This window comes from Andrographis paniculata, unplaced genomic scaffold, assembly GCF_009805555.1.
Source record: "Andrographis paniculata isolate CXL003 unplaced genomic scaffold, ASM980555v1 Contig37END, whole genome shotgun sequence".
Lineage (NCBI taxonomy): Eukaryota > Viridiplantae > Streptophyta > Magnoliopsida > Lamiales > Acanthaceae > Andrographis > Andrographis paniculata.
This window is the reverse complement of record NW_026137570.1, coordinates 1,551,045-1,573,577: the sequence shown is the minus strand read 5'-3', so window position 1 is coordinate 1,573,577 and position 22,533 is coordinate 1,551,045. Positions and strand designations below refer to the sequence as shown.

The following is a 22,533-nucleotide window of genomic DNA, read 5'->3' as shown; positions in this document are numbered from 1 at the left end:
AAACGAGCGGTTTGAATTGTTTTGGTAAGTCTAGATGAAGGATGGCTATTCAATGAGTAATAAATACAAAAAATATTATCCCATAAGAATGACCTAATAATGTAAAAATGATCTTGAAGTTGTTGAGTTTATAAATACATATCGACTTTGAATTTAGACGGAATGAGTATATAAAAAATAATATTTAAAGAATATTCTTTTTAAATAAAAATATAGTTGTGGGTGAAGTAAAAATATTTTAAAGAATATTTAAAAAATATATTTTTTAAGTAAAAATAGAGTTGTGGGTAGAGTAAAAATATTTTAGCAACTGTATTTATTGGATTACAATTGAATAAATAAAGTTTGAGGGTCGAACATGACCTAAATTGTATTTATAAAATTTAGACCATTAAATTCATCTCATTAATGAAAGGATCATTTTCACTCTCTCCGTTACAATTTTTTACTATTTTTGTTTGTCTTAATTCAAAGTATTTTTTTTTATTTTTAAAAAAGTAATCATAAATTAATACTACTTCCGTTCGACTCTAAGAGTTTCATTTATTTTTTGCGTGTTGATATTTGAATATTAATTATTATATCAAAACGTAATACAAATCAAGAAAAAATTGTAAAAATCATTTCATTAATGTTTTATAATACAAATAGAATGGCATTTGTACAAAAAATTATACAAATATAAGAATATTTTTAATATTAAGTATAATTACGCAAAAGGTAAATGTGACCCTTAGAGACGGAATGGAGTATTAAAATACTCTTAATTTTTACTTAAATACAAATATTCCCTCTGTCCCGTTGGAAGGGTGGCATTTGCTTGTTGCACGTTGATTTTTGAATATTAGTATTATATTAGATTGTAGTAAAAAAGACAAAAATACCCATATTAGTATGGTGTAATATAAAAATAATGGCATTTGTGTAATATATTGTAAGTTGAAAGGGTATTTATTATGTTAAGTATGTAGTACAATTACTAAACTAGAAAATTGTAACCTTGTTTTGGGACGGACGAAAATGAAAAATGGTAACCTTTCAATGGGACAGAGGGAATATAACATTACACATAAAATTATTTTATATATAAAGTCGACAAAAATATAAAAAAATATTACTCCATTCCTCCCAAACATTCTGCAACATTTCCTTTTTGGTATGTCTCAAACACCATGCAACATTTCCAAAATATGAAATAATTAATTATACTTAATTTTTACCCCACACTTTATCCCCTCACATCATCCAAATAAAATATATATATATATATTTCTCTCAATCACATCACATAATTTCTAAATTATCCTACTTAATACTGTCCATCTAAAAATTCGTGCCAAAAGCAAATATTGAGCCTTATTTGAGACAGAAGGAGTATTATTTTTTACTCTCTCCGTCCCACATAATTTATCCCTATTTTCTACTTTCGTCCGTCCCACGTAATTTGTCATTTCTATTTTTGGAAATATAATTATGTACTTTAATCGCATTTTAAATTTTATAATTTTTTTAATTTTAATTAAATTATTTATTTATCTTAATTTTATTCTATAATTATTTTTACTAAATAATAATCATTTTTACTAATACACTTCTTAATTACTTGCTAATTTTATTTTACCTAAATTCCCGTGACTACGGTAATACACCCATATTACGGAGCAATATACTTCAAAATTCGGAAGAACCCTTTTTATTTGGGACGCCGGAGTATTAAATAAAATGTTGACAATTCACACCTAATCGCCGTCGTGTTATTGATATCAAATTATGACTTGCCAACTTAATTATTGCATATTAGGAATGTCAATTAATAATAATGCAAATTATTCCTACTAAAATTAAATTTCTCAAATGCGGAGGGTTTAATTTTAAATATGCATAATAATTTAATTTTCTAAAATAGGGAGAGTGTAATTTTTTGTTTTTGCTAACATAATTATTGCAGTTCTTTTAAAAGGAATGCACGTTAAATACGATAATTATGAAATTTTAATGCAATAATCAATCAATATTTTATTTATTTTATCATACAAAATATTATTTTTAAATAAATAAAAATAAACTTACTCCAAAAGAACACACAATTTGGGTGTCTTTTTGTCTGAAGATTTGGATTTTGAATTGGGATTTGAATAGTAAAAATTTTGAATTTGAATAGTTGTATGATGTGATATAAATAGGTGTTGATGTGATGTTTTGAATGTAAAATTGATTTTTAGTATAATAGTATAAAAAAATAAAAAATAGGTGTTTGATTTGATGTTTTTGGAGGTAAAAAATTGGATGAATAGTATAAATCCAATCCAATCTCCCAAACAAACACACCTTAAACAAAAGGTAAAATTTATGTGTTAATTGGTAATTATCTTTAAAATTTTACTATGAAATTTTCACAATTCTTTATAAAATACAATACTTTCTCCGTTCTATAAAAGATGTCTTGTCGACAATTGTGATCGAAATTACAAAATAATACTTCATCCGTCCCAAAAAGGTGCAATATTTGTATTGGATACGAGTTTTTAGGTGGGTAGTATTAAGTAGGATAATTTAGAAATTAGGTGATGTGATAGAGAGGGGTGTATATTTTATTTTATTTTTTATTTGGGTGATGGGATGTGATAAAGTGTTGGGTAGAGATTAAGTATAATTAATTATTTCATATTTTGAAAATATTGCAGGGTGTTTGGGACATACCAAAAAGGAAATATTGCACGGTATTTGGGACGGAGGGAGTAGTATTTTAATAAAAGTTTGTATAAATTAGAATGTAAAATACTAAGAGAGTGTTTGAGAAATAGTTTTTTGAAAAGTTTTTTAGCTTATTGAATAACTTTTAACTGTTTGACCGGTCAAAAAGCTAATTTAGGTGTTTGGTAAATTAACTTTTTAAAGAGCTTTTTGGACAAAAAAACTAATTTCTGAAAAGTTCATCTATTTTTTAATTTCATTTTAATTTTAGTTATTCTTTATTTACCCTTAAAATTTAATTATATATTTTATACATATAAATATATTTTTATAGCAGTATTTATTAATTATTTTTAATATATTTAATTTATTAAATTATATCTTTATTTTTATAAATTTAAAATAATTATTATTATTAATTATTACATATAAATTATTTTATTTGTAAAATATATAAATTTTTAAAACTAAATCAAATAGAAAAAATAAAGGTTATTAATTTATTTATATATATTAAAACAATAGTTAATATACGAAAAATAATATTTTATAATATTTTTATAATTTTTAATAATTAATAAGAAAAATTCTCATAAATTTCAAATCAAAATGAACAAAATTAAATGTTTTAAATTTTGATTATTTATATTTTAAAATTGTAATATAAGGATAATATATAGATTAAACATAAAATTACAATATAATATTAAATAATTTGTATTTTATAATTTATTTTAAAATTTTATAAATTATATTTAGTAATTTAAGTATAATTAAAAAGTTTATATACTCCTGTTTAAATTTTAAAATTTAATCCAAATATAATACATAAATTAACAATAATAATTATTATATTTTTTAATTTTTATTAAAATATAATATATAAGTTATTTATTTTTATATTATATTATATTATCGTATTGTATTTATTATTATTATTATTATTATTATTATTATTATTATTAAGGATAAAACAATAATTTTAAATTAAAAGTGCTACTGCTTATTTCAGAAGTTACCCCTAATGTGCTTCTAAAAAAAGCACTTTTCAACTTCAGAAGCTGCTTCTACTTTTGGACAGAAGTCAATGGAAACAGGTGCACCAAAAGCTCCTGTTAGAAGCCAATCCAAACGGGACCTAAGATTACTAAATAAGAAAACATGACCATTGTTTTAGAACAGACGAAAATAAAAAGCAAGACAACTCTTTTTATACGGAGGGAGAGAATATTATTTTTACTTACAAATTACTATATTATAATTACTATTCAAATAAAAAAATAAAAACAAACACACCAAAAATTTATATAGATTTTTCATTTAATTTTTATTATTCATTTTTTCCATAAATAAATATAAAAGCAAACATTGATCACGGATTCACCCCAATTTACCATGTCATCTTTTACCTTGACAAACAAATACAATTATTTTTATTATTAATTTATTTTATAATATAGGAATTCGCATCAAAAAAAAAAAAACACACGCACACATTTTAGATAAACTTGCAAAGATCCGACAAGGTAAGTCACAATTATTTGTGACATAAATAGTCAACCACTATTAAAATAAAAATGAAAAAGAAAATTCAGGTTTGAATTTGAATGCTAATTTATAATTTATATTTTGATTTAAAAAATATTTTAATTTAACATTTATATATATAAAAATAAAAATTACTCCAATTATGTTTTTTTTTGATAAATTTAATAAAATTTTAATATGAATTTGATATTAAAATAATATTTGATGAGATATTTTATAAAAAAAAATATATATTTTTTTCTAGAAATTCAGAGTGGAAATAGTAAAATACATCCACTGTTGTAAAACAAGCTCAAAAGATCTTGTATAAGAAAAGGAAGACAAACAATAGTTGCAAGACCAAAGAAGCACTTACTACGTTACCCTTGATCCACGTGGCACGCGTAAGATGATGACACGTGTAAACTGGACCTTCACGTGTATTCCTTCCTTTCTACGGAAATCGCAAATTATTGCAATTCCCCTCTTTAAACCCAAAATTTGACGTACATATATATATATATATATATATCCTGTCTCTCCCCCATGACTTCTTTCCCATTTCGCTGTCTCACAATAAGACGAAATCTGATTTATTCTGCGCGGATTTCTTCGATTCTGAGGGAACGGCGTACATATTCTGCGCTCGTTTCGCCGATTTCCTCCGTTTCTCAGCCGATTCGAACGGCGTTTTTGTGCTCTACGCCTTGTATTAGTTCGAGACACTCGGCGTCGTTTACGGTTGAGAGATTCGATCATACGATGGCCAGTGGTTCAGAAAAGCCTCAATCTGTCCATGAATTCACCGTTAAGGTATTGTACTCTTGCTCTTCTTGTTAATAACTGTTCATTTCTCGATTCTTCCTGTTATTAGTAGTTGGAATTTGTTGATTCCTGTTGAACGATTTCGAATGTGTTTGTGTATGGTGGTTTGGGGGAGTTTTAGGTTGGGTGAATTGATTGTCGTTTGTTAAAACTTTGAATTTGAACTGGTTTAGCTTGGAAGTTTGAATTTAATAAATTTACATCCAACTGAGGATTTGCTTTTTGTGATTTTGTGTTATGATTTTTATTTTTAAAGTGAATAGTTGTTTGACGAGAAGTTTTGTATGCAAAAAGAATGATTCATGCCATGTTAATGGAAAAGATATAAAAGATTAAATAGTAAAAATATTTTTTGATCGTAAACACAAAAAAAAAACACTTTGTTTAGTAAAATTGTTTGAAGTGTTTTTTTTTTTTTTTTTAGGTAATGTAATATATTAATTTTTTTGAAAAATGTGTTTTTGGGAATTTGTGAAAGAGCACACCGCAAGCTTAAGCGTTTTTTCAGTGGAGAATTTATATTTAGATTCTTCTGGGTTGTTTCAGTAGTGTAAATATGTGAATTATGTTGGGAATTGAATTGAAGACAAAAAATTAATAATCTGTTGAACAATGTATAAATATATTAACCACACTTGGATATATATATATATATTAATTAAATTGTATATATTGATAGAGCCCAATTCTGTTCAACAATTTTGAGATAGAAATGGATACTTGGAGTGTGGAATTTTCGCTTCGATTCAAATTAGTAGAAAGAGCACCTTTTCTGGAAGCAGCATTCTGTTTGTTTCATACCTTAGAATCCAAATCAATCATCTATGGAGTTGAGTCTATTGTATTAAAAAATTCAGTGTTGCTAGGAAATGGGATATGTGCAAGTTTTTAGATATGGTTGAAATGTTGCTTAGTTTTATTTAAAATCTACATTTTTGTGTAATATCAATTCCAACATTGCTGTAGTTTGTTCTGAAAACTCTTTTCCTTGCTACAGTTTTCAATTCTCATTCAAACCTGCTTGTTTATACCCGGCTTTTCCAATGCATGATCATATTGATTTGTGAACTGGCAAATGCAGGATGCTAGCGGAAATGATGTTGAGTTGAGCAAGTACAAGGGGAAAGTTCTGCTAATCGTCAACGTGGCATCACAATGGTATAATTGTGTCTTTTATTTAATATTTTATGTTCCACGTTCGATCAAATATTGTAATCTTACAAAGCATGGAAATATAACAGAATGGTGTGTTTCTGTTGAATCCTGTTTTGAATCTTATGTTTAAGATTGTGCTCCGTAAAAGATCGTTGAATAGGCATATTATTTACAGTAATAAGCTTTTGATGCTATACATAGTTAAATTATCTATGCATTTATAGTTTTACTGATCATATTTTCTACACCGGGCCGTCGTTTTTGAAAAGGCATATGTTTAGATTTGCATATAAATAAGTAATGAGTATGCAAATACGAAATTTCGGACAATTGTGTGTTTCGATGCCCTTTCTGCCTTTTCTGTTGATCTTCACTTTACAATGTTCTATCATTGAAACATCTTTAAACTTCTAATCTATCGAGTCAATTATCATTTCTCTTCGACTGTGTATCGATTAATTGTACCGTACTGTTTGTTACAGCGGCCTGACCAATTCAAATTACTCCCAGCTGACTGACTTGTACCAAAAATATAAGGATCAAGGTTTAGTTTCTTTAAACTTTTGAGTTCTTGTTTTATTTCATTTACATCTATTGTCTAATTTTGTTTCTTCTTCTGGTTCGAACCACATTTCAAAATCCTAACTGTGCATTCATCAGATTTTGCAGCTGCAACAATCGGAACCCTCATCAGAAACTATGTGTTGATTTTCGAAGGCTTTAAACCATAGAGTATAATCGTAATTCGAATATATCTCTGCTGTATTTCTCAGGTTTGGAGATACTGGCATTTCCTTGCAATCAGTTTGGATCCCAAGAACCGGGAACTAATGAAGAGATTCAGCAATTCGCTTGCACCCGTTTTAAGGCCGAGTATCCTGTGTTTGGCAAGGTATGTAGTTTAAATTTTATTGAATAAGTTCTAATGATGCGAAACTGAGCCGAATATGCATGTGTGCAATAATTTATGTTGTGTTTTTTACACTCCATATCCATTGTCTCATTCCGCGTCGTTATCGGTGTGTTTATTCCAAAGAATGAGATTATAATATTTAATATTATTTCAATAGATTATATAATTGTAAAATAAATTTTTTGAATTGAAATAGTTATATGATGTGATATAAATAGTTGTTGATGTTATATTTTGATGTAAAATTGACTTTTAGTATCATATAAAAAATGAAAAATAGATGTTTGATTTGATGTTTTGGGAGAAATTTTTTTATATAAATAGTAGAAATTTGAGAAAATGTGATAGAATGAATTGGGAAATTTGAATACAATGGTAATTTCAAATTTTGTGTACTTGTAAACGGTTCTATTATTTCTTATATTATTTGCAATGATGCGTATTCTCGACTCATTTGGGATTTGTATTTTATTAATTTAGATCGATGTGAACGGCTCCAACGCCGATCCTCTATACAAGTACCTCAAGTCAGCCAAAGGCGGGTTTTTAGGGGACGGGATTAAGTGGAACTTCACCAAATTTCTTGTCGACAAAGATGGCCATGTTGTCAATCGTTATGCCCCAACCACCTCCCCGATGAGCATCGAGGTAAATAAAAAATAAAAATAAAAACCAAGTGACTTGTTTATTTCTCGTGCCATGTAGACCATAATAACTAATTACATAAAAACTTCCATTTTTTTGCAGAAGGACATAAAGAAGCTCCTCGAAAAAGCTTGATCTATCATATCGGCGTAAGTTGAACGACACAAAAGAAAAGTAAATTTTATCATCGAATAAGGTTTTATTCATTGCGGTGAAGTTTATCATTTACAATAAGCATTACACAACGTGTTTGGTTGTCTTTTTTCGATGGATTATGATACTCGGTTTTACACGAGTCTATCAAACAATTTTATTGGATATTAATTAATGATGTGTGATAACTTATCGCTCGATGAGCTTTTATTTACAAAATTGTGTTTGGTTGTGTTTTAGCCTCTACAATGGATTATGATACTCGGTTTTACATGAGTTAATAATCGAACATTTTTATTGAATATTAGTTGATTATGTGTGGTAGTTTTGTCGCTCGATGAACTTGTCTCGGGCACAAGAAGTTATGCTATTTGATCAGTGAAAGCTTGAGGTTTGGAGCTACGGTAGATCATGTATAAATGACCCTTTCGAGGCTTTTTTTTCAAATATATACATAGATGGCCTTCTATTATAGTTCCGCAGTCGATATTCGAAAAATTTCCGGCCAAATCTAAGATGGTCTAGGGTAAAATTGTAAAATAAAATTCAATAAGAGAAGCTGCTAATTTTTACTCACTTTCTTCTCTCTATCAGTCTCTTTTTATTTGTAAACCCAGAGTTTTTTATATATAAAATATTTTGGATTTATACTTTTTCGTCTTAAATACTCCCTCCTTTTCACATACGGATTTGATACACTGTAGACACAGTATTTAATGTATCAGTGAAAATAATTATTCTATAATATAAATAATTATAAGTTAAAATTAAGATAACTAATTAGTTTAATTAAAATTAAAAAAAAAATAAAATGAAAAAGTTTAAAATGAGATTAAAATGTGTAATAGGAAAGTGATATAGAACGTGGGAACGTATAGAAATGGCAACGTGGACATGGCATGTGGGACGGAGGGAGTATAATATTATAGACACATTTGAAAATTTAGCAAGAACATGATTAATAAAAAATTTAAAACATATTAATAAAATTAACTACAATTTAATGCAAATAATTATAAATTAAACAACTAATTACAATTTTAAAAATATATAAATTATAAAATTTAAAGTATGATTAAAATGTGTAATTCTATTTTCTTTAAAGATAATGATATAAAATGTGAGATATATAAAAATATAAATTGTAATATAATATGTAGAACGAAACAATATTATTTTTAATAAAATATATATATTTCTAACTAAAAAAATCTCTTATAAAATTTATATAATTGCACAGAACACTTTTGTTTTATTTATTATCTTAAATTTGTTTGTGTAAAATTAGAAGATACACAAAATGCTTTGGGTATGTTTGTTTTGTGTTTTTAGTTTGAAACAAAAAATAATAATAATAATTATGTAAGGTATAAAAAATTGTGTAAATAATATTTCCTCCGTCCACACATAAAGTATATAATTACTTTTTGGCGTCGGTGTTAAGAAATAATAATATTTTAATTATAGTAAAGAGTTAAAAGTAGTGTAATGATATTTTTGTCCTTACTTTTTGGTGTAAAAGTAATGAGGTGATGTAAAACAGGAGTATTTGTGGAAAAAAAAGTATTTAATGAAATATTTATTTTGTAATTGGACGTCTAAAAATAAAAATACATATATTTTCTAGTTGGACGAAAAGAGTATAAAAATAATAACTATGTATAATATATGTATATGTAATTTTTTTTAAAAAAAAAAATGTGTTTGAAAACTTTTTACAAGAAAAACAAATCATTTTTCCCTCCGAAATTAATTGCAAATACATGATTTTAATTATGCAATTGTTATATAAACGAAATAAATTAAAATATCTTAAGTAATCTATTTAAACAAAAAGATTATGAAATAAAAAATTATTAATTATTTCATAAATATTTACAACAGAAATATTTTGTTCATTAATACTTAATAAAATATAAAAAATTAATATATAATTTACTAAATATATTTTTTTAATTAATTGTATATTTTAGAAAATGTAACTAAAATTCAAAATTAGTTTTATTACTGTATTCAACTGAATTTTCATTTTGCTTTGACTTGAACTTCTAGCTCTCGATTGGGTTCGAAGGAAATTCAGATATGGCTATGGCAGCGCCACCATCGCAATCGGTGTTCGATTTTACAGTCAAGGTTAGTTCATCCTTTTGCATCCGTAATCAGATTTTCATTCCAAGTCCCTTGCGATTCGATTTCGACTTCAATTTGGGAAATCTTCTCTACAAATTCGCTAATTAGATGCTCTCTCCATCGCCTGCGGCGCGCAATCTGTTTTCTCCGTGGTTTACAATTTAGGGTTCATTAGCGCTTATTCGATCGGTATTTGAAGTAATTGCTGATAGAAAACTGTTATGTCACGCTTAAATCGCAATTAATTTCCCCCAATAATATGCAAAAGGTTTCTGTATATAGCCATGGTTAAACTCGTTCCTCCTTGTTCCAGATTAGTCGATGCTTAGCAGAATAATCTCTCATTTAAATTGCTTCAGGATGCGAAAGGAAGTGATGTGGATCTAAGGCTGTATACAGGCAAAGTGTTGCTGATTGTCAATGTAGCCTCGAAATGGTATTTGTTTTACTTGATTCTGCGTTTTTCAAGTGTTGGTTGATGATATCCTGCATTAGTTGTAACTTAAACTTCTACTTTCTGAGAAAAGAGTGCTCATTAGCCATATGGAAGCTTTGTTTTTACTCATAAATGATTCGAAATTGCATTTAAAATATCACATCAGACACCTTTTTATAATAGTATCACATAATATATACAATTATTGAAATTCAAAATTTTTACTATTCAAATTTCAAATAAAAATCCAAACCCCTAAACAAACACGCCCTTCATGGTCATATTTGTGAAGGTATTTTTATTGTATTCCATATGAATTGTATGAGTATGGAGAAAGGATTCACTCAGGTTCATCAGGGTTGCATTGATGCTTCATTTCCCTTCTTATTCAGTTACATTTTCTATCCATGCCTATGAATATATATATTTTATATTTAGGTAGTATTTTGAATAAAAAAATATTTAGATGTTTAATGTGATATTTATGTGATATTTAGATGGTTTGAGTACGAATTCTAAATATTTAGATGTTTAATGTGATATTTATGTGATATTTAGATGGTTTGAATACGAATTCTAATGTGATGTTTTATTTTAAATTTTTATAATAAGAAAGGTTGAAAATATAGTTAACATGGTAAATATGGTATAATTTTTTGTTAATAAAGGAAATGGATTTATTTTTTTAGTGATATACAAATAAGAAGTTTTTTTATGGCAGATAGATTAACATTTATTTGAATCAATTGTTGCAGTGGTATGACCAATTCAAATTACATTGAGCTCAATCAGCTATATGAAAAGTACAGAAATCAAGGTATCTTCTTTGCACATATTTACTTTCTTTTTTTTTTTTTCCGTGAATTATGTTATATAGACATTACTGATGATGCATTCTTTTGTATTCATGTGTTTTAGATTGTTTTGGTAATAATAAAAACATTTTTTGTTTTTTTAATGTAGCAAACAGTGTAAAAACTATAGCAAATAGACCTTAGAATTGGAGTACAATGGGATGAAAAGAACACAAAACCAAACACTAGGCTAAGTTTACCTTGGGTTTGTACTTTGGTTTTTGGGTTAAATAGTTGGTCGAGGCGAAGTTTTGTATGAAAATTAATATGTTTTTTATCGAAAATTGTGAAATTACATAGTGAAAAATGTGAAAAAAAATTATAAAAATTTAAAAAGAACTCAAAGTAAATATTGTATTATTTGTGCTTTCATACTTGTTTTGGCACTATGTGTATTTTAGTGCTCCGTCCATCCACTAACAATATAGATATATTTCTTCTAAAAAAACTACTCTTTCCGTCTCAAAAAGAAGTATTCATTTGCTTTTTGCATGTAATTTTAGAAATATTAGTATTATATTGGGATATAGTAGGAATAAAGTAGAAATGACTAAAATAACCTTATTAGTATGTGTGATATAAAGGTAATGACATTTGTGTAATATATTGTAAGTTGTAAGAGTATTTGTAATGTTAGGTAGATAGTACACTTGTTAGAAAATAGATACTTTATTATGGGACAAACTAAAATAGAAAAATAGATACTTTGTTATGGAACGGAGGGAGTATTACATCCAAATCACTATTAAAAACAAAATTAAAAATTAAAAAACCAAAAACAAAAAAACACACGCTAACTATGCATTTGAATTATAATAGATAAACACCTACAAGAATCATTTTTTGATATTTCTTCTATCTCAAGGTCTAGTTTTCTCTGCAAATCCAATCCAAAACTCTCGTAAGTGCGTTTGGTTTTATATTTTGGTTTGAACAGTAATTTAAATATAATGTCTTGTGAGAGGAAATATCATATTTTTATTGGAAATCGCAAAGATTGCATAATAAATAAATTGAAAAAAAAAAAAATCTAAAATTAAACAGAGCCTTACTAACCTGGCATTAACCATTTTTATGTTCCTATTCTTACTGATTAGGACTGGAGATTCTTGCATTTCCATGCAATCAATTCGGCGAAGAGGAGCCCGGGAGCAACGATCAAATCCTCGAATTTGTCTGCGCTCGTTTCAACTCAGATTTCCCCATCTTCGGTAAGGTACGTATTGGTGGTGAACTCCCATTTGTAGATAAATAAATTAATGATACTTATCCTAACAGCTTAAATTTTTAGGTAAGACGTTCATTTACGTCAGTACATGCAAACTTTTAATCGCTCAGACAAATTTTGTCCAAAACCACTCCAAACTAATGAACCTATCGAAAAATTTGGACTGCAATAACTAATGCTGCCCTGCTGTGTCTTTGTTAGATTGAAGTGAACGGCGATGGCGCCGATCCTCTGTACAAGTTTCTGAAATCTGGAAAATGGGGAATCTTTGGGGATGATATCCAGTGGAACTTTGCTAAGTTTTTAGTCGATAAAAATGGGCAGGCTGTCGACCGTTACTACCCGACGACATCGCCTATTACAATCGAGGTATGAAAGCTGTCCTCATAAACAACGTTTGATGTGCAATTTTGTTTTTAAGAATTTGATGTGTGTTTTGGTGCAGAGAGATATCAGAAAGCTTTTGGGGCTGTGTTTGTGATGAGCTGATGGTGATCATTTTGTACGGTACGTTCAATACATGTTTATTTATTTATTTATATATATATATATATGCATACTTGTTATTTGATATAATATTTACTAAAAAAAAATAATATATTTTTATTAAAAACTGCGTAGTTTGAAATTGATGTAATGAGATATAATTTTTAAAATATTTAAACATATATCATAATTTTTTAAAATCATATATATTAAATTAAATTGATGTGATGAGATATAATTTTTAAATTATTTAAATATATATTTAAAATTTTTAAAAATCATATATATTAAATTTATTTTAAAACTATTTATATTATTAAACATAAAGGTGCAATGCATTTCACCTAATACAAAAATAAAACTAAATTAAAATACTCATGTACTTGTCTCGTCAACAGCAAATTCCCATCCTATAAAATAAAAATAAATAAATAAATACCCGGTTTTTTCTGTTTTCTTTTTCAATAAATAATTAAGAATATATTTCTTTTGCCCAAAATCCCATATTTTTACTATATCAATATATTATTTTAATACCAAATTCAAACCAAATTTTTTTCAAACACATGTAAAGAAACATACCCTAAATCACTTTTTGTATTTTTACCGAAAAAATAACCAAAAATACATTCCCACGTCATTTTAAAGTGATGTAGGGAATAATTTAGCGGGTGAATAATCGCATACACTATAAATAGCATAATCATCCATCCTAACAAATCAATTTTGCACAACCCAAAACCTAATAATAACACTACACAAAACAACATTCTCTATAACAACACAAAATTTTCATATCTAACAACAAAATTACATAAACAATAAACAAACCAACCCAAAATGTTGTCTAGTCTCAATAAAAAATCCCATATTTTAGGCCACAAAAGAAAACAGAACCAAATCACCTTAGTTAGAATCTTACAAAATTTCATTCTATCAACCAAACAAGAAACAAAACAAACAAACGAGCATAAAAATTCAAGTCAAGTGAACAATACGACAACAAAGGCGGTCGAAAATCCATCCGGCTACAACACAGTTTTACAACAAAAAGAAAACGATAAGAAAAATACACCTCCAATTCACCGCTGCTACGGTACAATACCGACACAATAACAACAACCACCACCTAATACAAATAACAAATTACCGATCGATCAATACCCATATATATATATAATAATAATAATAACATAATAGATATAGATATCCTTTCAGCCCCGAAAAACCATAAAAACCCTCTTAAGCATCGCTTGCGACGCTACAAGGGAAAAGAAATGAAATTTCGACGCAGGATACATACATACATATATATATATATGTTAGCGCATGATTCACTATCTACTAGTTAGTTAGCAGACAGCGACTGAGGGACCGAGCAAGTGTTCATTTCGGGTGGGGATAGAGAGAGAGATACGATCCGACAGTTGGGATTCGATGGTTTAAAGATGACGACGACGACGACGGGAACGCTTCATTTACAACAACCCATATAAACAAAAATAGCCTGCCCATGTGTGTGTGTATAACGTACCCGGGATTATCCGCGCATCAGGTCTATATCTGCCTGGGGATTTTTGCCGTCCAGTCGGGACCCCAGGGGCCAGACGCTCGTTCCAGAACCAGAGGCAAGGCTTCGACCGGGACCCGGAGCGCCGATAGGGTTCGACCCCTTGTCGCCGGAATGTTCTAGAAGATAGTTTCTGTCGGCTGTTTCGGACTCTGCATTGCTCTTTGCCTTTGGGCCGTTGTACACGAAGCTGCAAGCCACCACCTGCGCGTACGTTTATTTTGTGCCAGAGGGAAATTAAATTAGACCGATTATATGTTAGTTTCGGACAAGTGTGGTTGAAGAAACACTCCAATATAAAGTTGGCAAAAACTGACACGACATGATAACTCGAAATAATTGGATTTTGATCAAATATTTCAACCCAATTATGTATACGAGCTGACACGAATCCAAAACGATAATAAATGAGTTGGGTTATGCTTGAGGCCCTCGACTCAAATTAGACACAACAATCCGATTATAATATATTAATATTGATTAATATATTTATTATATATGTAAATAATTCTAATTTGGTAACTAGCTTATGTATTAATTTAAAACTAAGTTCAATTTTAAATAATTCAACATAATTTATCAAAAAAAAAAAAAAAAAACCTAACATAATACGACAATCTGACAAGAAATAATTAGATTTGAATAAAGAATTTCGGCCCGATTATATATACAGGACAACACAAATCCAACACGATAATAAAAGAATCAACACAAACCCGACACGATAATTAACGAGTCGGGTTAAAGTTGAGTGATTTGACCCGTCGAATGTATTCAACTCGACACGAATCAACCAGATGCCAGCTCTATTTCAATATATGGATTTATACATAATTGAAAGAGATTTAAAAAATATGAAATTGTTGAAAGTTTACCTGCACCGGGTTTGCTGCAATAAGCCTACCGCCTATTGCGCCGCCAAGCATATGGCCGTCGGGACTGCACACAGATATGCTTATACCGCCAGTACGATTGTGGGGGCCGCCATCTTCGGCGAGCAAGTAAGATCCCGATAAGCATAGTATCTCAAAACGGCCCTGAATATAACAGTAGAATGTGCGATTATGAGTTTTCCCTTCAACAAGTTGCAAAGTTAGCGCATACGAAACAAGACGGTGCACAAACAGCATCGAAATAAGGGGAAAGAGAAACAAGTGTTAAAAAAATATTATGAGCAATCAAATAATCTGCTGGACTTAAAAGCCGATTTGATCTGTATCTAATACAGAGACTCATAATGCCATTTCTTTTCTTAATATAGGGGGTTCCAATTGATGATTTGTTTTTATTAATCAACAAATAACGAAATAAATAGCATAAAGAATTTAGAGAGAAATATAATTTAAGTTTGAACATTACAGACTAGGTGGGGGGAAAAATGTTCATCAGTACTTTGGAATTATCACATAACAAAACTGAATTATGAGTCACAACGAAGCACAGATAAATCAAACAATGCATTAAGATTTAAGTGAATTAAATTAGCATGTGGTGAGCTGAACAGAGAGAAATATAATTTAAGTTTAAACATTACAAACTAGACAGGAAAAAAAAAGAAGAAAAAAAGTGATCAGTTCTTTGGAATTATCACTATAATAAAACTGAATTATGAATCGCAATGAAACACAGAAATCAAACAAATGCATTAAGATTTAAGTAAATTAAATTGACATTTTTTATAAGGCCTATAATAGGAGTCAATAACTTTTTTTGCAAATTGCAAACCATTCAAAAAATATATATATATATATATATATATAGGGAGAGAGGGAGGGAGAGAGAGGTTATAATATCCAAGAAGAAACATAACCCAAGAAAACAATCGACAAATTCCAACTTTTGCCACAAACACACCTATCAAGAAAAGCGCCGATTACATTTAAAAAAATCGTAAACCAAGATAACAGATACACCTGCTGAACAATTTAACATTGTGTGGTAAAAAACAGGTTTCTATGGGTCGAAAATTGAAAGTAACACAATCATCAAATGAAGAAACTGTAACTGAGTAAGTAAAAGAAGTGGCTTGACCTCATAAGTTATATTGCTGCCAGAAGATGTAGGCTGGCGGAGTGTCAATGCAGAAACTGACCCATTTCCCGACAAGATGCATAGAGCTCTCGGCCTTTGCTGTGCAAAGGCTAATATTTTTGCCGCAACATCCTGAAAATAGCAACCCATAATTTTCACAATGTAAAAGTATATTAACATGCAGAGAAAAAGCTTACATCTAAATCTCATAGTTGGGAGTCATTAGAAATCTAGTATTTATGCGTACTAAAATTCATGACTTTTCATCATATAGCATCCAAAATAATTTCAATTGAGCCGAGGGTGTTGCTAAAAGAAACATGTGCCTTGTATTGTATTTAGAGATTGTGCACGTAATTTTATAAATACGGGATCAAAAAGAATTTAGGGCATAAAACTGCTAAAAGTTGCAGATGATTGATACTAGGTATTATGGGAACACAAAACGTACCTCTCCGCTTTCTACGAGCAAGACATGAGGTGTAAATGCAAGCCCAGCAGAGCTGTTCATCCATTCACCTGATTAAAGAAAACATTTCAAGTACCTAGTGAAAAATTTAAACAAACGAGAAGAGGATTTGATCTAAGATGGACATAAGATGGCCGCAACAAAAAACAACTACTTGGAATTTTCGTCCTTTATTTTGATTTTGGAACACTGTCAGCAGAGAATAATGAACTATTTATTTTACAAAAACAATAGCAATCCATTTCGACTATGGTTTTCGTCCATTTATGCAAAATCCGAGGAGTTATTTACAGAATTACATCCAGCATCTACGAATTCAGTAAATTTATCGTGGATGAGTTCTAAGGTCACTAGCTATCTAAAACCTCAAGCATACATATCACATTTAATTATCAAAGAATAAGTAAAAAGTATATCTAAGCTCAATTAAATTATCCTTAATTTTAATCCTTCTACGAGAAGGCAATTTAAGCTCAATTAAATCCAACTTAATTTTAATCCTTTTCGAGAAGGTGAAAAAAGCTATTTTCCATCACTGCCACATTTCGCTATTCAAGCAATTTACCCATCACATCGTTCTAACAAACTTTCTCAGCATTTATTAACTACGCAAAAAGAAAAAAAAAAAATCTCAATCATAACGAAGAACAACCCTCGAGACAGTCATCCACCACAAGAAAATTTACCTAGAGGCGCAAGCTTCTGCTTCCAACCAGTCCCCGGCGGCCTCCCTCGCCGCTTCTCCCCAGTACCAACATTCCCAGACGATGACGGCGTGGAGGCCGGCATCGGCGACGGGGACAGTCCGAGAGACATGTTAGCCCCATCGGGACCGTATTTCCTAGGCCTACCCCTCTTCTTCTTCACAATCTCACCCCCTTGACCTTGAGATGCAGCTGAGATTCCTGCTCCGCCAGACATGTTCAATCCATGAGGAAAACCAGGCGACGGATTCTCAACGTGGAATGGCGAACCACCCACGGAACCTCCGCTCATCCCTACATTGGAATGATGCACTGGAATTCCAGGATTAGCAAAATTCTTGAAACCTGGCGGCGTATGAACACCACCAGGCTGCCCCGCCGCAGAGCCGCCACCAGAACCGCCGGAGCCACCAATACCCCCTCCTCTATTCAGATAATACGCAGCCGAGCCTTGTAATGCCATCCCTTCCCTCCCATCCATTCATTTATTTTCTAACGAACACCGCCAAAGATCCGAAAAGAAATTCCCCCAAAATTCGCAAATCTGGAGCAGATTCACCGACGCAACCGCCGCACAAACCTAAAAAATCCAAAACCAACACGGATTCACCACAAAAACACGATTTAAATTACAGAAACCAACACGATTAACACGAACAACCTCAACTAGGGTTTAACACAGGTTTTTCCCCCCAACCACAGCAACAAAATACACAATTCTAACAAAAAATTCACCAAAAATATAACAATCACAAGCCTCAACCGACACCAAAAGCTGCTCAAACGAAATTCAAATCCAAATTGGCATAGCAATGTTCAATATTTTCAAAAAAATACACTCACCGAAAATGCAAAATCTCCCCAGCTGCCGCCCAACCACCGCAAACTCTCCGCCCAAATTTCAACAGCAGCTCACCTGCACGCCACATAAAAACCCTAGATTTGAAATGCGGGCTCGCGAAACTGTGGGTGGGGAGGAGAGAGAGTGAGAGATTGGGAAGCGTGGGAAGAGAGGGCGGAGGATAAAGACAAAAGTGGAGATGAGATGGAAAATCTTGTTGAGCTTTTGAACTAAAGTAAGGGAGAAGAAGCCCACACCTTTTTCACTATTTTAACTTTGAAATGGGTCTCTGCTTCATTAGAAGATCCTAGGACTTCGACTCCCGATGCATCTCCACCGTTCAATTGTGGGGCCCGCGCCTATGACGCTTTCGAAAGCCCAGATCCCACGCCGGTTCTGCACCCACCGCATATTTGCAATTATTTGAATTATTTTATTTTTTATGTTGTTATTTGAATTTCAACGTTGCGGTCAATTTTCAAATATTATTATATTCTTATTTCAAAATTATGATAAGAAATATATTAGCGTGGATTTTTTTGTTTGTTTGCTAGTTGAGTTTTTTTATATATTTTGAAATAATACAAAATTATTTAGGGTGTGTTTGTTTGGGGTTTGGATTTTGAGTTGAGATTTAAATACTAAAAATTTTGAATTTGAATAATTGTATGATGTAATATAAATAGGTGTTGATGCGATGTTTTGAATGTAAAATTGATTTTTAGTATAATATAAAAAATGAAAAATAAGTGTTTGATTTGATATTTTTTGGAAAAAAAAAATTGGATGAATAGTGTAAATCCAATCCAATCCCCCAAACAAACACACCCTTAATTCCTTCATTTCAAATATTTATGTAATGATAATTAAAAAAACTACATTTTTTTCATTCAATGTGTATTTTCACAATTCTTTAAAAATACATTTTTTATAAAAAAAAAAAAATTGATATATTACAAATATTTATTATTTTTATATTATTTATACAATTATTTATACTTTATATAAAAAAGTATTTCTTTCTAATAATTCAAAAAAATGTATGGTTTTACAATTTTTGTTCATCTTATTCAAAATATTTTTTTTAATATAACAAAAAAATTATATCTAAATATTAAAATGCTACTCGTTTTATAAAAATATTTATTACTTTGATTTTTTTAATAAAAAAATATCAAAAGTCATTTTATATATTTTTATTAACTAATACTTTCTACTGTAGACATTATATAAATTATTATAAATTAAGATTAAGATAACTAATTAGTTTAATTAAAAATAATTTAAAATAAAATTAAGATGCGTAATTATTTTTAAAAAAATAAAAGTGACATAAGATGTGGAACGAACAGAAACAGCAACGTGAAAAAAAATATATTACTCCCTCCGTCTCGGAACTAAATATTCATTTGTTTTTTGCACGTAGTTTTATAAATATTAGTATTATATTGGGATATAGTAAGAATAAAGTATAAATGACTAAAATAATATGTGTGATATAAAGGTAATAGTATTTGTGTAATATATTGTAAGTTGTAAGGGTATTTGTAATGTTAGGTAATAGTATAGTTACTTAAAAATTAAAAAAAATAAATATTTTGTTATGAGACGAACTAGAATGGAAAAATTGATATTTTTTTATGGGACGGAGGGAGTATTATTTTTAAATATATTAAAAATATATATATTGAATTGTGACATAGGAAAAAATATTTTAAAATAAAATTAACATACAAAGATAATATATTGTAAAAATTTATTAAAATTGATCAAAGAAAATAATAACTGAATGAATATAAAAAATAATAGTAAATTGATTATTATTTATTAAAATGTAAATAATAAAATAAGTTGAAAATTGTGTTGGTATTTCTATAGATACAATTTAAAATGCATAAAAGAACTGCATATGTAGTTTAAATACAATTAATATGAGTAATATATTAACTTTTAAAGACCATTTTGTTTATTAATTTTGGAGGGATAAAATTTTGATTTTTTGAAGATAGTAGTAATAAATTGAATTAAAAAGTATATATATATATATAATTTTTTTTTATATAATTTTTTTTTAAAAAAAAAATTTAAGATATTTTTTTATGTTAGTTGTAAAAGTGTATCGGATTTTTTTAATCGAATACAACGCTCAATGTTCTTTATATATAAATTTTTTGATAAATAATATAAAAATAAAAATAAAAATATAATAAATATGTTGATCCAAAATTTTTTGTGATTAAATTCTCTATAAAATATTATTAAAAAATACATAAAACATATTCTATTCACTTAAAAAAATATCAACACACTTTGTTTTACTTATTATAATATTTATTCTATTTATTTAAAAAAATTACTAATAATTAAATATAAAAAATTTGAATTTATTTGTTTAGTATTTTTATTTGAATTTATTTTTATATAATGCATAAAGAATCATATTCATAATATAAAAATAATATTTTATATTAAATATTAATTTTTAATTAAAAAATAAAATATATATTAAAAATCGCATTAGGAAGAAACTTATGAACATACAAATCCATTATTTTTTATAATACCTGTATATATATATATATATCATAATGAATATAAAAACATTTCAAACTAAAAGTAACAATATAAAATACCAATAGGTTTTAATTATGATTATTTTTTTAGATAAAAAACAATTGTTATGCTCCTTTTGTTTCAAAATAATAGAGATATTTGGAATGAACACGAGAATTAAAAAATAATATTATTATATTGATAATTGGTGTAAAAGTATTGTTAAAAGACCAAAATACTCATACTTTATATAATTATTATATAAAAAATGAAAATAGGTTTGTAAAAAGTGAGAGGTTGATTACTATAAATGGAAATGAGACAATTGTTTTGAAATAGACGAAAATTGTAAAATGAGATTATTGTTTTGAAACGAATTGAGTATTATGTTTTGTATGTAAGCAAGTATGTGTCTATTTTATTGAAATTTCTTTTCTTCAAATATTTTACTAATTATATTTTACATACTTTAAAATGTATACTCCCTCCGTCCAAAAAAATATAGTCTTAGGGTGTGTTTGTTTGGGGGATTGGATTGGATTTACACTATTTATCACATTTTTTCCCCTAAAAAATATCAAATCAAACACCTATTTTTTATTTTTTATATTATACTAAAAATCAATTTTACATTCAAAATATCACATCAACACCTATCTATATCACATAATACAACTATTCAAATTTAAATTTTTTTTTATTCAAATCCCAACTCAAAATCCAAACCCCCAAACAAACACACCCTTATTGTGTTGGACACGAGATTTAAGGAATATTGATATTATATTGGTAGTTGGTAAAAAGTAAAGATAAATGTCTTGTGTGCCCTTGTGAGTATATTAGTGTAAAAAATGGTGTCAATTGTGTAATAATTATGAAAAAATATGAATAATTTTATGGTGATACAGTTATTTATGAAAATAATACTATTATTTTGGGACGGACAAAAATAGTAAATAAGACTATTGTATTGGGACGGAAGGAGTATATGTTTTTTAATAAAATATCAAATAAAGATTATTTAAATAAAAATTTAACTTAAAAAATTCCCTAATTTTATTAAAATGATAAAAGTATACAGTTAAAAAAAAAAAAAAAAAAAAAAAGGTAAAGAACATAACCAAACAAAATAGTGCCTGTTTGATTGCACGAAAAGGAAAGTTGTACCTTTATACCATAAATAGGGCTTTGAATTAAAATGATTTTGTCGCGTGCTTCCATGTGTTGTACGTAGCAGGTTTCAACTCTCAAGCACTATGCGGTGCCATGTTATACAAATGTGTAGGGTTTATTTTTATTTATTTGGTTTTGTATTTTAA

The 22,533-nt window shown here is 28.6% G+C and overlaps 3 protein-coding genes across 5 annotated transcripts; 2 read left to right on the top strand and 1 right to left on the bottom strand.

The window, feature by feature from the left end:
- The first annotated feature begins 4,752 nt into the window (after window positions 1-4,752).
- Window positions 4,753-8,144, top strand: LOC127250676 (probable phospholipid hydroperoxide glutathione peroxidase). Its single transcript, XM_051274074.1, has 6 exons — window positions 4,753-5,034; window positions 6,128-6,204; window positions 6,684-6,745; window positions 6,975-7,093; window positions 7,595-7,762; window positions 7,862-8,144. Exons 1-6 carry the CDS (start codon window positions 4,768-4,770, stop codon window positions 7,892-7,894), a joined length of 726 nt encoding a protein of 241 aa, XP_051130031.1. The 5' UTR covers window positions 4,753-4,767; the 3' UTR covers window positions 7,895-8,144.
- A 1,782-nt stretch (window positions 8,145-9,926) lies between these two features.
- Window positions 9,927-14,174, top strand: LOC127250313 (probable glutathione peroxidase 8). 2 transcript variants are annotated; one of them, XM_051273516.1, is made up of 6 exons: window positions 9,927-10,045; window positions 10,402-10,478; window positions 11,234-11,295; window positions 12,430-12,548; window positions 12,762-12,929; window positions 13,006-14,174. In XM_051273516.1, the coding sequence occupies exons 1-6, from the start codon at window positions 9,995-9,997 to the stop codon at window positions 13,039-13,041; spliced, it is 513 nt and encodes a 170-aa protein (XP_051129473.1). In that variant the 5' UTR covers window positions 9,927-9,994; the 3' UTR covers window positions 13,042-14,174. The 2 variants fall into 2 exon arrangements, with proteins under 2 accessions (XP_051129473.1, XP_051129474.1); XM_051273517.1 differs by lacking the exon at window positions 9,927-10,045 and adding an exon at window positions 10,073-10,310.
- Window positions 14,024-18,890, bottom strand: LOC127250312 (AT-hook motif nuclear-localized protein 9-like). Of its 2 annotated transcripts, XM_051273514.1 has the most exons (7): window positions 18,664-18,890; window positions 17,803-18,400; window positions 17,099-17,166; window positions 16,648-16,779; window positions 15,492-15,653; window positions 14,581-14,820; window positions 14,024-14,175 (listed from the first exon to the last, which is right to left on the bottom strand). In XM_051273514.1, the coding sequence occupies exons 2-6, from the start codon at window positions 18,299-18,301 to the stop codon at window positions 14,587-14,589; spliced, it is 1,095 nt and encodes a 364-aa protein (XP_051129471.1). In that variant the 5' UTR covers window positions 18,302-18,400; window positions 18,664-18,890; the 3' UTR covers window positions 14,024-14,175; window positions 14,581-14,586. The 2 variants fall into 2 exon arrangements, with proteins under 2 accessions (XP_051129471.1, XP_051129470.1); XM_051273513.1 differs by having other exon boundaries at window positions 14,024-14,820.
- Window positions 18,891-22,533: the final 3,643 nt, after the last annotated feature.